Genomic DNA, 13,628 nt, shown 5'->3' on the forward strand with positions numbered 1-13,628 from the left:
GCCCACTTGGCAGGCGAAGGAGGGTGGAGCCTCCTTCTTTCTCAGCTTCTTTTGGAACATGTGTGTCCTTGACACATCTGCAATGTTCTAATAGGAAAGACACGGAGCCAGCGTGGAGAACTTTTCATAACACAGTTACATTAAGGATGATCAGAAAAAAAGGAACACAATTAATAGCATCTGTATGATAGAAGAGTTTGTGTGCCGGAGCAAACGAAAAGCATCCCCTCACTCTCAAGCCTGTCACTGCAGGTTGGTCAATGGACCCCGTTAAAAAAAATAAAAGTTCCTGCAACTATGGTGCACTCTAACAAATGCTTTCCAAAAGCCACATGGCACTGTCGTGCAGGCACAGGGGCACTGTCCCATGATAAAAGTTAAACTGAACTTTGCAAAAAGCAACCAGAACCCTTTCGGGGACTGCTCGAGACCACGCTGAGCACAGGATTACATACGACTGTGCCTTTCTGTAGAAATGCACTCCACATGCGTGCTTCCCCTGCCCCAAACACTCGGCACACTGTCCCAATTAACAGCCAGACTAAGTCCATTTATCTTCCCTGGAGTCACACACATAACACTGTAAGATATTTAAATATTTCTGAATGTATCCTGAAACTGGAAATGTATTTGCTTATGAAATTCACACAATGGTTTCTGGTTAACCGGGTGCATAATCCGACCTAGACGCTCCCACTTCCTCAGTCCACACTGTCAGTGGCATCACCCCGAAGGGAAGGAACCCGACCGTTCGTAGGTTTCTGGAAAGTTACATCGTGCCAGGGGGTCTGCAGTCCAGCCTCCGCTCCTGACAGCTGAGCTCCGGCCGCATACATACCCTCCGTCTCCTGAGAATCCCTTTACTCTCAGAATAATGTTCCCTGTTCTCCCCCCCTCAAGCTGCGTCTTCTTACTGGCGAGCGTGCTAGGAAAGAGTGCTCAGGGTTCCACAGAGCCGGGGTGGGGGGAAAGGAGGAAAGAAGGATGCATCTCGCAGAGTTTGAACAGAGAAAGGGGAAAGCCACCACAGCTAGGAGCGATCAAAAAGCTCTGCCGGCAAGTGACCGAAAGCACATTAGCACATTCTCCCTTTCACGCAGGACGCCTCCGGCGGGACTTACCGGCTTCGGCATTTAGCAGGCCTGAGGGGCGATGCTGAGCTCGGCTGGCACCCCCGCCCCCTCCCCACGCCGGGAGCCTCTTCGCTCTGGGTCCGTCAAGTCTGTAATCGCAAAGTGAGGTGGAGGCACTCCTCAAACATGTTCCTTTGCAGTTACATGATCAGACAGGCTCCACCAGCACAGCTGAGTATCCGACGGAGGAAAAAGTGAAGACACTGGATTCAATTAGCTGCTTTCTGCTTGCTGACTGATCCCCCAGTTACTCGCTAACTGCATAACTTGTAAGAAAGGCATAAGTCATCAGCTCTAAGCAAATCTCCTATTCACCACCAGGAAAAAAGGGAGTGTTGTACGTGGCAAACAATCCCTGTTTTCACTGACGAAGGCTCCCTGACCTCCCGCTGGCCTCCAGTTCCTTAATTACTGTCTATGGAATTCCAGAGAAAGAAAAAAAGAACGCGGGAATCTGAGCAAATCCGGGACGAGGATAAACCCTTACAAGTGCCTTAACTTAAAAAAAGATCTCTCTCACAGATATTCTCGCAAACACTCCCCGCAGGGAGTAGGCTCGATTGAAAATAGACACCTTCCGACGGCTATTTTTGACACTACTGAATTAAAACTTATGATTTTGGTTTTCTCCCGGAGTTGTCACTTTCTGTCTCTCTCCCTACTCCTTTTCTTCTATTTTAACGAGTAAATGCAGGTTATTTCCCGTCCAGTGATGCTTCTAAAACTGTCGCACCGAATTGTCTCAGTAACCACCTCAGGGCAGCGGAGTGCTCTTGTGTTCTAGAAATGTGTGCACGGGGACTGTGTCACAAGATGATCATTTAATTTTCTCAGGGGTGCCTGGGGAGCCAGAGGCACATGCTCTTAAACAGAACCGCATCGAAACAAGACAGGACTGAAAGCCCCTCTGAAGCCTCCGCGACGTGGGTTGCAAGTCCACAAGGGTCTGCTCCACCTCCCCCCTACTGTCTAGGTCCGCCAGTCTGCTCCCCCACACCTCTGCTTTCTCCCTTCCCCGCTGCCTTCTGAGGGCCCACATGTGCCAGAAACAGTGGCAGGTGCTTTTCTGACATTATACTTTCAACACCCATATTTATTGAATGCTCTTACTTCGCAGGCACTGTGCTAAGTGTTTACACATTGGACCTAATTTCACAGACCATAAATGGCAGAGGGAACGTGAAACTTTATGGTTTTGCTCCTGTGCCCCCAACCTGCGCTTGAGCTTTCTTCACCCAGGACTGCCAACCACAGTGCGTGCAACGTTATGCTTCGAGTTCCCTAAAACTGTCAGTAGAAGTCTCTGGTTGAATTTCCTGGTTACTTAGTGCAAACTAAGAAACTGTATTATGCCCCAATGGGAGTGGGATAAAGGGAAGAGGAAACCCAAAAGGCTCTGGAGCTCAACAACCTGGGTTTAATTTCCAAGTCCTCCAGCAAATCACTTCAGTTCTGTGGGTCGTAGTATTCCTCCTTGCAAATTTCATCTACTAACACTTATCTTCAAGCGTTGTTTTAAAAACTGTCTGTCCCATCAACAAGTGGAGCTCAGTGAGTGCTGATTACATCTGTAATCTATTACTGATTAGAATTTAAACAAGACCCATTTTAACTCTTAGAAGCTGCTGTTTTAGGTGCTGTGTAAACAGCAAAGGCAAAGAAAACATGTGAAAGCTAATGATATGGCCAACATCTGAGGCTGGGTCTGGATAGGTTATTTTTTAAAGATTTTATTTATTTATTTGACAGAGAGAGAGAGAGAGAGAGAGCATGTGCACAAGCAGGGGGAGCAGCAGAGGGAGAGGGAGAAGCCGACTCTTTAGGGAGCCCGACATGGGGCTTGATCTCAGGACCCAGGGATTATGACCCAAGCCAAAGGCAGATGCTTAACCCACTGAGCCACTTAGGTGCCTGAACAGGTTGTTTAGATGTAGAGAAGATTCTGAGCAGGATTAGGAGCCAAAACTCTGGGATCTGGCAGAGGTAGGCTCAGGTCCCCCTGTGAACAGTGTGTGTCTTAGGCATGTTTCTTAAAATTTCTCTCATTTGTAAAATAGGCAGCTTCTGAAAATTCCTGAGAAGGTAAAAAGAGACCCTGAATGTGAGGCCTAGGGCCTGGAAGGTAGTGGAGCCTGTGTTGCTGAGAGCTGCCTGGGAAGCTGGGCACTGACTGCACCCAGTTCTGTGAGGAGGTTGGGGGAAAGACACATCCCTGCTTACCCTCCTGGTGGCCAACTCATCCTGTGAACCCCGTTAGCTGTCACTGCCACAATTCTTGGAGGCTGACTCAGGTCTTTACGAGGGTCCTCACTGTCAGCTACTACACGGATATCTACCACAGTTCATCCTTTAGAAGACAGGAAGGTCCACGGGTCAGAGGCCACATCACTCCCCCTCCTTGTACTCCTGGTGCCCAGTGCAGGCACCACCCACATCAGTGTGCAACGAAGAAGTTTGGACTCTCCAGCCCCATCGTTCCCAGCCCCTGCTGTGGTATCTGAATATTTGAAGGACCGGGCTGGGTCAGGCTACCCTGGGAAGCTTCTTGCTGGAAACTGGGGAATACACTTCATGAAGGAAGGGCATCGCTGATCTTGTTCATTGGGTAGTGGACTTGAACTTACTTAGCACCCAGGAAATGGGCAAATTTGCTGCAGGAAGATTTGAGCATTTGATGCCACTATAAGGAATTGTTCGGTAGGTCTTCAGAGCAAAGCCCAAAGGCCTTATTGTGGAGTACAGGACTTTGTAAGGTTATTAGAGTCCTGCCCTGATGTCCGTTTTCTGTGTCTATGCAGATACTGTGTGGAAAGGCCTCTCATAGCATATGGCTCTCATCCGTTGACTTCCTCAGAGCACCTCAAATACTCTCTTTCTCCTGCGCCTGCACACCTTTGCACCAGTGGATTCCTTTTTAAGGAATATCTCTGCCCACCCCATCTACTTTTCTAGCTCCTACCAATCCTTCAATATTCATGTGTCACCTTCCTTGGAAAACCCTTCCTCCACATCTTCCACAGAATTCAGCCCAGAATATGGTAATCACTGTATGACCCAGTCCTTCTCTAAATGTCTAAATATCTTCATGAAAGACAATGGGCACTGTCCTGTTCATTTATTTACGATCACATGTAATATATTTTTAATTAGAAAATGTGGGAAATGCAGATACAGAAGGAGAAACAGAAATCACCCATACCTCCCACATTCAGAAAAGCTAAGTCATATTTTGGTTTCTATCCTCCTACTTCTCTCTCTCTCTCTCTCTCTCACACACACACACACACACGCACGCATATGCATGTACCCGCCACACACTATATACCCTTTGGTTTCTTTTTCTTTCTTTCTTTCTTTCTTTCTTTCTTTCTTCTTTCTTTCTTTCTTTCTTTCTTTCTTTCTTTCTTCTTTCTTTCTTTTTTTTAAGATTTTATGTATTTATTCATGAGAGGCAGAGACATAGGCAGTGGGAGAGGCAGGCTCCCCGTGGGGAGCCCGATGCAGGGCTTGATCCCAGGACCCCAGGATCATCACCTGAGCCAAAGGTTAGACGCCCAACCACTGAGCCACCCAGGTGTCCCCACCCTTAGGTTTCTGTCTGTTTTGTGTTGTCTTTTACAAAAAAGGATGACTTTGTGATCTTTAGCTGTACCACCTCCCATAGTCACTATCAGGGTCCTCAGAGTCTCCCTCACATGAACACACAGTGTGAGGAGAAACAAAGTGCCTGCTTAGAGCTGTTACCCTCTCTGAGCCACAGAGCCACCTCTAAAAGGCATCTCTTAGAGAAACCTTGGAGCTCTCAATGGATACTGTCCAAACTGTTTAAAAATCTGCTTTATCAAGTGATACATTTTGAACATTTTCTCATGTCAACAAATGTCCAACAGATAAAATACAATCTTTTCATGATTCATTCATATTCACAGAAGTAAACCACAATTTTCTTTTTTTTTATAAAGTCTTTTTTGTTTTGTTTTGTTTTAATTTTTATTTATTTATGATAGTCACAGAGAGAGAGAGAGAGAGAGAGAGGCAGAGACACAGGCAGAAGGAGAAGCAGGCTCCATGCACCGGGAGCCCGACGTGGGACTCGATCCCGGGACTCCAGGATCGCGCCCTGGGCCAAAGGCAGGCGCCAAACCGCTGCGCCACCCAGGGATCCCATAAACCACAATTTTCTTAACGCCCTCAAATCATTAAACATTGGTGTGTTTCCAATTTTTCGATATCATAAACAATACTCTAATGAACAGTTTGCCATAAAATTTCTAAGACATCTAACAATATTTTTCTTTTTAGAAAAAAATGATTAGATTGTAGGATTTATGGGTGAAAAATGGGCATAGCTTTAGGACCTCTGATATATATTAACAATTTCCTCAGAAGAAAAACTGTATACTATTATTTTAAAATCTCACAAGTAGTATAAAAAGAGTGTCTAGGGACACCTGGGTGGCTCAGTCAGTTAAATGCCCAACTCTTGATTTCAGCTCAGGTCATGACCTCAGGGTTGTAAGATCAAGTCCTGCGTCTGGCTCCACACTCAGCAAAGAGTCTGCCTGAGATTCTCTTCCTTTCCCTCTGCCCTGCCCTGCACTCTTGTGTGCACTCACTCACTCACTCATTTAAGTAAGTAAGTAAGTAAGTAAGTAAGTAAGTAAGTAAGTAAGTAGTAAGTAAGTAAGTAAGTAAGTAAATAAATAAATAAATAAATAAATAAATCTTAAAAAAACAAAAACAAAAAAGAGTGCCTACTTCCTCACACAGTCGCCAACACTGAGCATTACAATACTCTCTTACACTGAGACGATTAAAATGGGATCTGTTTGTGATAAATATTTCCTGGTGGACATCAATGGATGGATGTGCTGATTCAAGGTATAAGGAAGAGCAAGGAACTGAAATGGGAGTGAGCCAACTTTACCTGGGCCTGCAAAGGTTATCATCTAGAAGTCTGAGGGCAGAGAGATACCCCAGAAAGGTTCAGAGATATGATTAGCATAAGTAGCCGTGATAAACGTGTAAGAGGAAAAAAAGAGGCACAGGCATTCAGAAGTGCGAGAACTCAAAGTTTGGCTAGGGGAACTGACACATTGAGGAGTGGGGCACCTGCCATGAGTTTGGGGGCATTTCTGTGTCCTTCCCAGATTCCAGAAGATCAGTGATTAGATGGCCCTATGGCTCACTTCTCTCTCCCCCTGACCTTAGATGCCTGCCTTTTTGGACAGGCAAAGAAAGATGGGCTGCTGCTGCCCTGCTAAACAGCATGTGACACCAATCAACAGCAGCTTTCCGGCCTCCTCTTTTCCAAGCTTGATTTCATAATCTCTCCAACATGCCTGATCATCCTCCACTGGTCCAAGAAGTGATGCATTCAAGGTCACTCCCTACCTTGGGGGCAGCACATTGGCTCCGGCTGGGTATGTTCAAGATCAGTGCTGATGACTACTTGTCATCGGTGTCCGGCCATGGTAGAGGCCTTCCGGTCACAGCCATCAGTTTAATGGGTTTTCTTTGTGTTTACCAAAAAAATTAGTCTCACTCTCTAAAGAAGTCAGAACTGCATTTTGAAGTGTTTATGAGTTGTCAGAGTAACTATAGACAATATGAAACACATTGTGGCTTTTTTTCTTTATTTCACAAAGGCATCAGGGAAGGACTCATCTGTTTAGTAAGAAATATTTTGCTCATTAGCTGGTGACATCATTGCCCTCTGAAATTAGGAGATTTTTGTCAGCATATGGACAAAAAAGAGAAGATTCCATTCTTTTCCCAGAGGTGCAGTATAACACTGAAATAATCTCTCTGGCAGTTTCAAAATTAACTAGTTGTCGCCAGAGTTGAAGAAAGAAGAGGAAGAGGAGAATATAATTATATGATACTTTTATTTGTAGAAAGTATGTGAGAATTTGAGGTAATATTACTATCCCTCAGGAGTGAAGGCTTGTCAGCACTTAATTCATTTAAGAAACTGTTTAAAGAACTAACTATAAAACCAAAGGAACAGCAAATGGCTGCTACATTCCACAATAAAGTCTATTCTTTTCCTTAAACTCCTGAACTCTACATTATTTTAAATCACCTCCAAATAAAGTTGCTAATTTCCTCATAGGAGAAGGAAGAAAACAAGACTCTAGAAGTAATACAGCCGAGTTTGGGGAGACTGGGGTGACGGGTAAACCCACTCATTTCAATTCTTCAAGTTGCCATGGAGCAGAGAAAATGCCTTTCCTTCTCAAAGGGGCTGACAGGGATGAGAAAGATAAGTGGAGGAAAGAGAACTGTGTTCTCCCTTTACTCTGTAAATGTTTGGAAGATTTTTCTGCCTGAGATTATGTCATCCTGCCTATGTGCCAGAGAACCCCACTGACACATAAATTAGCTGAGTTAAGGTAACAAAGACATGGTGGAAAGCAGTCAAGAGTTCTTCAAGTCTCTCTGTTAGGAGTTGGGTAGTGTTGGGGCACCTGGGTGGCTCAGTCAGTTAAGCGTCTGCCTTTGGCTTAGGCCATGATGTCAGGGTCCTGGGATCCAGCTTGCTTCTCCCTCAGCCTCTGCTATTCCCCCTGCTTGTGTTCTCTCCAACCTCTGTCAAATAAATAAATAAAATCTTAAAAACAAAAAGAGTTGGGTAGTGTTACCCAAAGCAAAGCTATGGTGCCAAGCACACTGAAGACTAAAGCAAAACACCAAACCCACTCATTCTCAAGTGCACTCAGTTCTCACATAGCCTGTGCCATGGAAAAAGGATGATTCAGAACAGAACTGCCAAGTAGGGCAATTACATATGTGATTGAGGCTCTAGTTTCTGGACCTGATAGAAGTTTTCATCCCCAAAGCGGTAAGTCTCCTAAGGGATTGGGTGGTGTTTGCAAAGTCACATTACTTTTATGGCATCTGAAATGGACTGATTCATGGATCAAGCACGATGACTTCTTGGACAGGGCTGCCAAACAACCTTGTCTAGGCACATGATGATGAAAAAATACAGAAAACTCATAGAACCTACATGGCAACGGAGGAAAGGTACAGACATCTGGTTCTTTCCTCCAACCAAAACTTAAGCCACAGTCAGTACAATTCTCCCTTAAACCTGGATGCAAATGGGCTAATATCACCTCCTAGAGTCATGATCTCTCACCTTAACATAATTATCCTTATGTCTGTAGAACAAATAATAATCAAATTTATTTTTTGATTAAATTGCTTCAATAAGCAAGTTTACCTCCAGGGCAGCCTGGGTGGCTCAGCTGGTTAAACAGCTACCTTTGGCTCAGGTCTTTATCCCGGGGTCCTGGGATAGAGCCAGGTGCTTCTCCCTACCCCTCTGCTTCTCCCCTCTGCTCATGCTCTGTCTCTATCTCTCAAATAAATAAATAAATAAAATATTTTAAAAAAAGAAAGAAAGAAAGAAAGAAAGAAAGAAAGAAAGAAAGAAAGCAAATTTACTTCCAAATTGAAGAAATCTAGGCTGAATCCTTAGAAAAGAATCATTCAGGACTATGTTGTTTGTGGTCCTCTCCTTGGCTATCAAGTCATGATGACTGCTAAAAAACCAGACCACAGAATATCCTTCCCACAACAATGAACAAAATAAGCAATAGCTTCCAAAAAACAGAATTACTAAAAACTAGCAAAAATATTCCACCAAGGGCACCCAGACAAGGAAATGCATATAATCTAATATACTGAGTTTTAAAACTTCATGGATGAGGGAGGAAACTAATTTCTGAAGACCAAGGGAAAAGGCCTCACTTTTCTAAAAGTGATATCAGTGGGAATCTTGAGAATTATTCCATAGAATTTCAAATCTTGAAGGAAATAAACTGTGGTCTTCCTTTTTTTTTTTTTTTTGTTTGACCTAGGACCAATGGAAATTGCTTCAGGAGAATAATGAGTGAAAGAATGGAAAGTCAGTAGTAAGGCTGATCCTGAGTGAAATAAAGCCTCTTAGAAATTCACCAGAATTGGAGAAATTAATTCAAAGCAGACTGACACCATACCCATCCATCCACACCAAGTTCCATGAACCGTGGTGCAGCACATTTAATACAATCTTAAGAGAGAGGAGCAGAGCCCAGGTATCCTAGTAAAGACCACATTCCCTCTCATGGGGTATCCCCAGTTCTCTGGTCATTACATCAGGCTATAGCAAAAACAAACATGAATGGACAAAATAAAGCTCTCAACTGTAGCTTGAAAAAAAGGAAACAATCTCTGTCAGACAGCATGCTGAACAGGTCAAAAAACAATCCTCATTATAGCAGCATGAATAGAAAATCTGATCTGAACTACCCAGGCATGATCAAGTGAAAAGAAATATATGACAACTATTCAAACAAATGTATGGCAAGGGGGAAAAAAGAGAGAAAAGGCATGGAAAAACACAAAGATCCTATTTTTTGATCCCATGTCCCCATCAAATGAAAATACAACTCAAAGAGCAGAAGAAATTCCTAACAGTTGCTTCACTCTATAAAATAATTTAATAAGAATATGAATTCAATTAACTACGACTTCAAAGACAAGATGAAAAACATTAACGATATTAATTTAAAAACTGCAGTCATAAGGAAAGAGAGGACCCAAATGATCTATTACAGAACCAATTTGTAAGTAAGAATGAACAAAGAACCAGGATATATATACTCTAGCAGTCAAAACACTGATACAGAGAAGAGCTGTATTATTTAAATCCATTTCCCTATATGGTCCAAGTTTTAAGATTTACCTGGTTGTTTTACCTAAGTGCCTTGGTGCTATCTCTGCCCGACATATATTTCTCTTTCTTCTCCTGGTGAACTCTTACTCAGTTTCAGCCACCTGCTCTGGGAAGCCTTCCCAAACTCTCCTCACTGGGACTTGATGGATTCTGTGTGTATGCTTAACACACTAGGTAGAAACATTCCAACTAAATCCTCAACCATGCTATCCACTCGTCTCTTCTTATTAAATACAAACCCCTGTATATAGAGACTAGCATGTGGTAGGTACTCAGTAATGCTTGCACTACAAATGAGTAAAAGAATGCTCTAGATGGCATTCTTTCACCGACACTCTGGGTCAAAAGTACAGGGCAAGAAATCCTTTTAGGAACTAATTGTGCAATGCTATTAGCATTATACCAGTAATAGTACAACAATAAGGGGATGATAGAGGGTGTGGTACGGTACATAGAGGGAGATGAATGATAAGAGAATAAAGGGTATTTCTACAGACATTATTCTCTTAAAAAAAATTGAATTAGAATTTGGTTGTATTGGGTGCCTACATGGCTCAGTTGGTTAAGGGTCCTGGGATTGAGTCACACATCTGGCTTCCTGCTCCACGGGGAGTCTGTCTCTCCCTCTCCCACTCTCTTGTTTGTGCTCTCTCTTTCTCTGTCAAATAAATAAATAAAATCTTAAAATGAAATTTGGTTGTATTAAAATATTGCTTTCCAAATGAGTGTCATTCATTGTCTGATGACTGACTATAGTCACTATAGTGCTAAGAGTTTTTTTTTTTTAAAGATTTATTTATTCATTTTAGAGAGAGAGAGAGAGAGATCAGGGGGAGGGGCAGAGGGAGACAGAGAATCCTCAAGCAGACTCCCCACTGAATATGGAGCCTGATATGGGGCTCAATCCTGGGATTCCGAGATCATGATCTCAGCCAAAATCAAGAGTTGGACACTTAACCAAATGAGCCACCCAGGTGCCCCAGGTGCCCCAGGAATTTTTATAAAATAAGTAACTGGTAACTTAAGATTCAAATGGATTCAAAACAAAATTATGGGAAGCCTATGACTTCAATAAGTTGGCTTAAGCTAGAGGTGGCCCTCGATCCAGATCCTACTCTTGAACCACAGTAAAGGCCGGGATCTTTCTAACTCATCCATTATATAAGATTTGGCATTAGGGCAAATGATTCAAGGAGGAATTAACATGTGATAAATCTCATTAAACAAGTGATGGAAATCCTCTCTTACTCCAATCTCCCTGAGGTTACTTCTAAAAGCAAAATAAAAACTGGTGATGAAAATCCAAATGCCAATCCTTACCCCAGATTACATTACAAATGTATTTACTTAGATACAGCTAGCAGGGGACATGTGGTACATCCTGTTTGGTATTCATGTATTGGGTTGGACAAATCAAATTGCCATTTTTATAAGTCAAAAGCTTAACTCCAGTTTCAATGACTCAACCTAATGAAAGAAACAACAGACCAGAATGTAACCAAAAGCTATCTTAAAATTTAAAAGTGTTAAAAATAGGTTCCCTCAGATTATATAGTACCTGGCTATTTTGTCAGTATTTATTTCTGTTCATGTGGCCCTGGTATGTTCTAAGGAGGGTCTGCAGGCAGCAAACTCAACTTTCTGTAACTGTACAGACTGGCAAAAATAGAGATGTGCCTGGTTAATCTGCTGGGTACAAAGAGCCACATCCCCAGTGACCTTGGGGCCTGCCACAAGAGTGCTCTCCACCATGACAGGCACAGAAGCCCATGCCCACACACTCAGTGAAACCACCACCTCCTAGCACAGCATGGTCCTAGGTAATTTCAGCACAATTAACTGCTTATTCTTCCCAAACAGTAATCCCAAAGTACAACATGATGAAAGACATCATATTGGACCCACCCCTGAACCCACTTACAGAATAACACCTTCTGAAACAGAAGATAAACTGATGATGTGTTTGGTAAAAGCATAGCTAAGTAAACATACACTAGCTGTATTCAGCTTGTTCCGACGACACAAGCCTATCTGCTGCACTACATCAGCCTTTGCTAGCATGTTAATGACATGTACAAAAAACAGCACTTTCATGGGAGGGTCAAGTATTTTAAGAGTAACAGTGAATGGAAAGGTAAAAGATCTAAACATAAAGTAATAGAAAGTGACATTCACTGGGTATTTACTTTGTGCCATTTAATTCTTGCAACACCTGTATGAGATAGATATTCTTGAGCTTGCTTTCCAGATAAGAAAGCAGAGGCTCAAATTGATGAAACAACAACTTTCCCACAGATGCGGAGCTAATAGGTGGTACAGCTAGATCTGAACCTAAAGACTGCATTCAATTTAACCAGCTCCTTACCATAAGGACTCTGGGCAAAGGCAAGCACCTGGCTTTCCCAAGGGCAGAACCTCCTTCTGGGCTAACTTTGTTAACAGAGGATGATCTTTAGGCACTCTCAGCAAATATACGCCTCAAACTTTGGCTCCTGTCCCAGGGAGAAGCCTGGGGACAAGAGGGTGGTATGGAATCAATGACAAGAAGTCCTCTAAACAATGCTTCTTGGTCAGCTTACATGCAGTTAGAACAAAATTCATCTTTCTCAAGAGACTGCACTATGCACCTTGTTCCAATGGACTGATTTTTGTCTCCTGGACTCAGCATAAGCTGTAGGTCTAAAGAATCATTACTTTTACCCTTCTAAAGAGAATTTTAATATGTTCCTGTCATTTTTAGTTTCAAAATCACCTTTACTGAAATTAAGAGTAGTATTTCTTCCTGTACCTTCCCAAATAAAAAACAAATTTACAGAAAGTAAATTTCCATAAAAGTCTGAGTAATCATCTGACGGCTTCAAGTATGCGTTAAAAGACAAGAATCAATAAAAGTTATTTTTAACATAGTTACATTTAGAAAGATTTAGAAAAGTGGTCATTATTCTGGTACATAGCATGGTATAAAGAATTGTTGATTATGTGTCCCAGGGATGCAGGGTATAAATGTTCTGGTAAATTACTGGTGGCCATATTTCTCTTTCTCCTGGCCATAATACAAGTCAAATGAGCAAAGCTCTTATGTTTAAGAAATAAAGAGCTGAAGCACACATCCAACCATCCCATGTTCAAGCCCAGCTAATATAACCATTAAAGCTTCAATGAGCAGAACCATCTTCTAGCCACAAATCAAAAGTTACCTTGCCAATCAGAATTCTATTAAAGCTGAAACTCTTAGTATATTAAGATTATGAAAAAAAATTCTCTAGAAAAAGATTTACGAAGAAAAACTATAAACACCATTAAAAGCAAACAGTTTAGGGGCACCTGGGTGGCTGTCAGTTGAGTGTCTGACTCTTGATTTCAGCTTCGGTCATGATCTCAGGGTCATGAGACTGTGCCCTGCGTTGGGCTCCATGCTGGGTGTGGAGTCTGCTTAAGATTCTCTCTCCCTCTGCCCCTCCCCCTACTCCCTCTCAAAATAAATAAATTAATAGACAGATAGATAGATAAACAAACAAATAAGCAAACAGTTTATCCAGAAATATAAGTTATTTTTATATGCTTGGAATCTACCTCTCTTAAATTTCCTTGTTAAAACCAATATAGGAGACAGTATAAGGAAGTCGACCATTTTCACAGAAAACCTTTCTGTACCTATAATGCCAACTCTCATTTTGTGGTATATGTGAATCTTCACACAATTTATGCATCCAAAAAATATTCACTCAGAGTCAGCAAATATGAATATTGTGTTTTTTGTAATTGCTAGG

General features: G+C 42.3%; 1 protein-coding gene across 7 annotated transcripts in view; it reads right to left on the bottom strand.

Annotated features, from left to right (window-relative positions):
- The window catches only part of SASH1 (SAM and SH3 domain containing 1), a 332,874-nt gene that overhangs the window by 44,028 nt on the left and 275,218 nt on the right, over nucleotides 1-13,628 (bottom strand). The window contains exon 1 of one of the 7 annotated variants that reach the window (XM_025997980.2): nucleotides 1,122-1,806. The exons of 5 other annotated variants lie outside the window; for them this stretch is intronic. In XM_025997980.2, coding sequence (XP_025853765.2) covers nucleotides 1,122-1,133 — 12 coding nt within the window. In that variant the 5' untranslated portion in view covers nucleotides 1,134-1,806. Of the gene's footprint in view, nucleotides 1-1,121; nucleotides 1,807-13,628 lie in introns of those variants that run through there. One more of the 7 variants, XM_025997979.2, reaches the window with a different exon arrangement.

This window comes from Vulpes vulpes, chromosome 1 (assembly GCF_048418805.1).
Source record: "Vulpes vulpes isolate BD-2025 chromosome 1, VulVul3, whole genome shotgun sequence".
In the NCBI taxonomy this organism is placed as follows: domain Eukaryota; kingdom Metazoa; phylum Chordata; class Mammalia; order Carnivora; family Canidae; genus Vulpes; species Vulpes vulpes.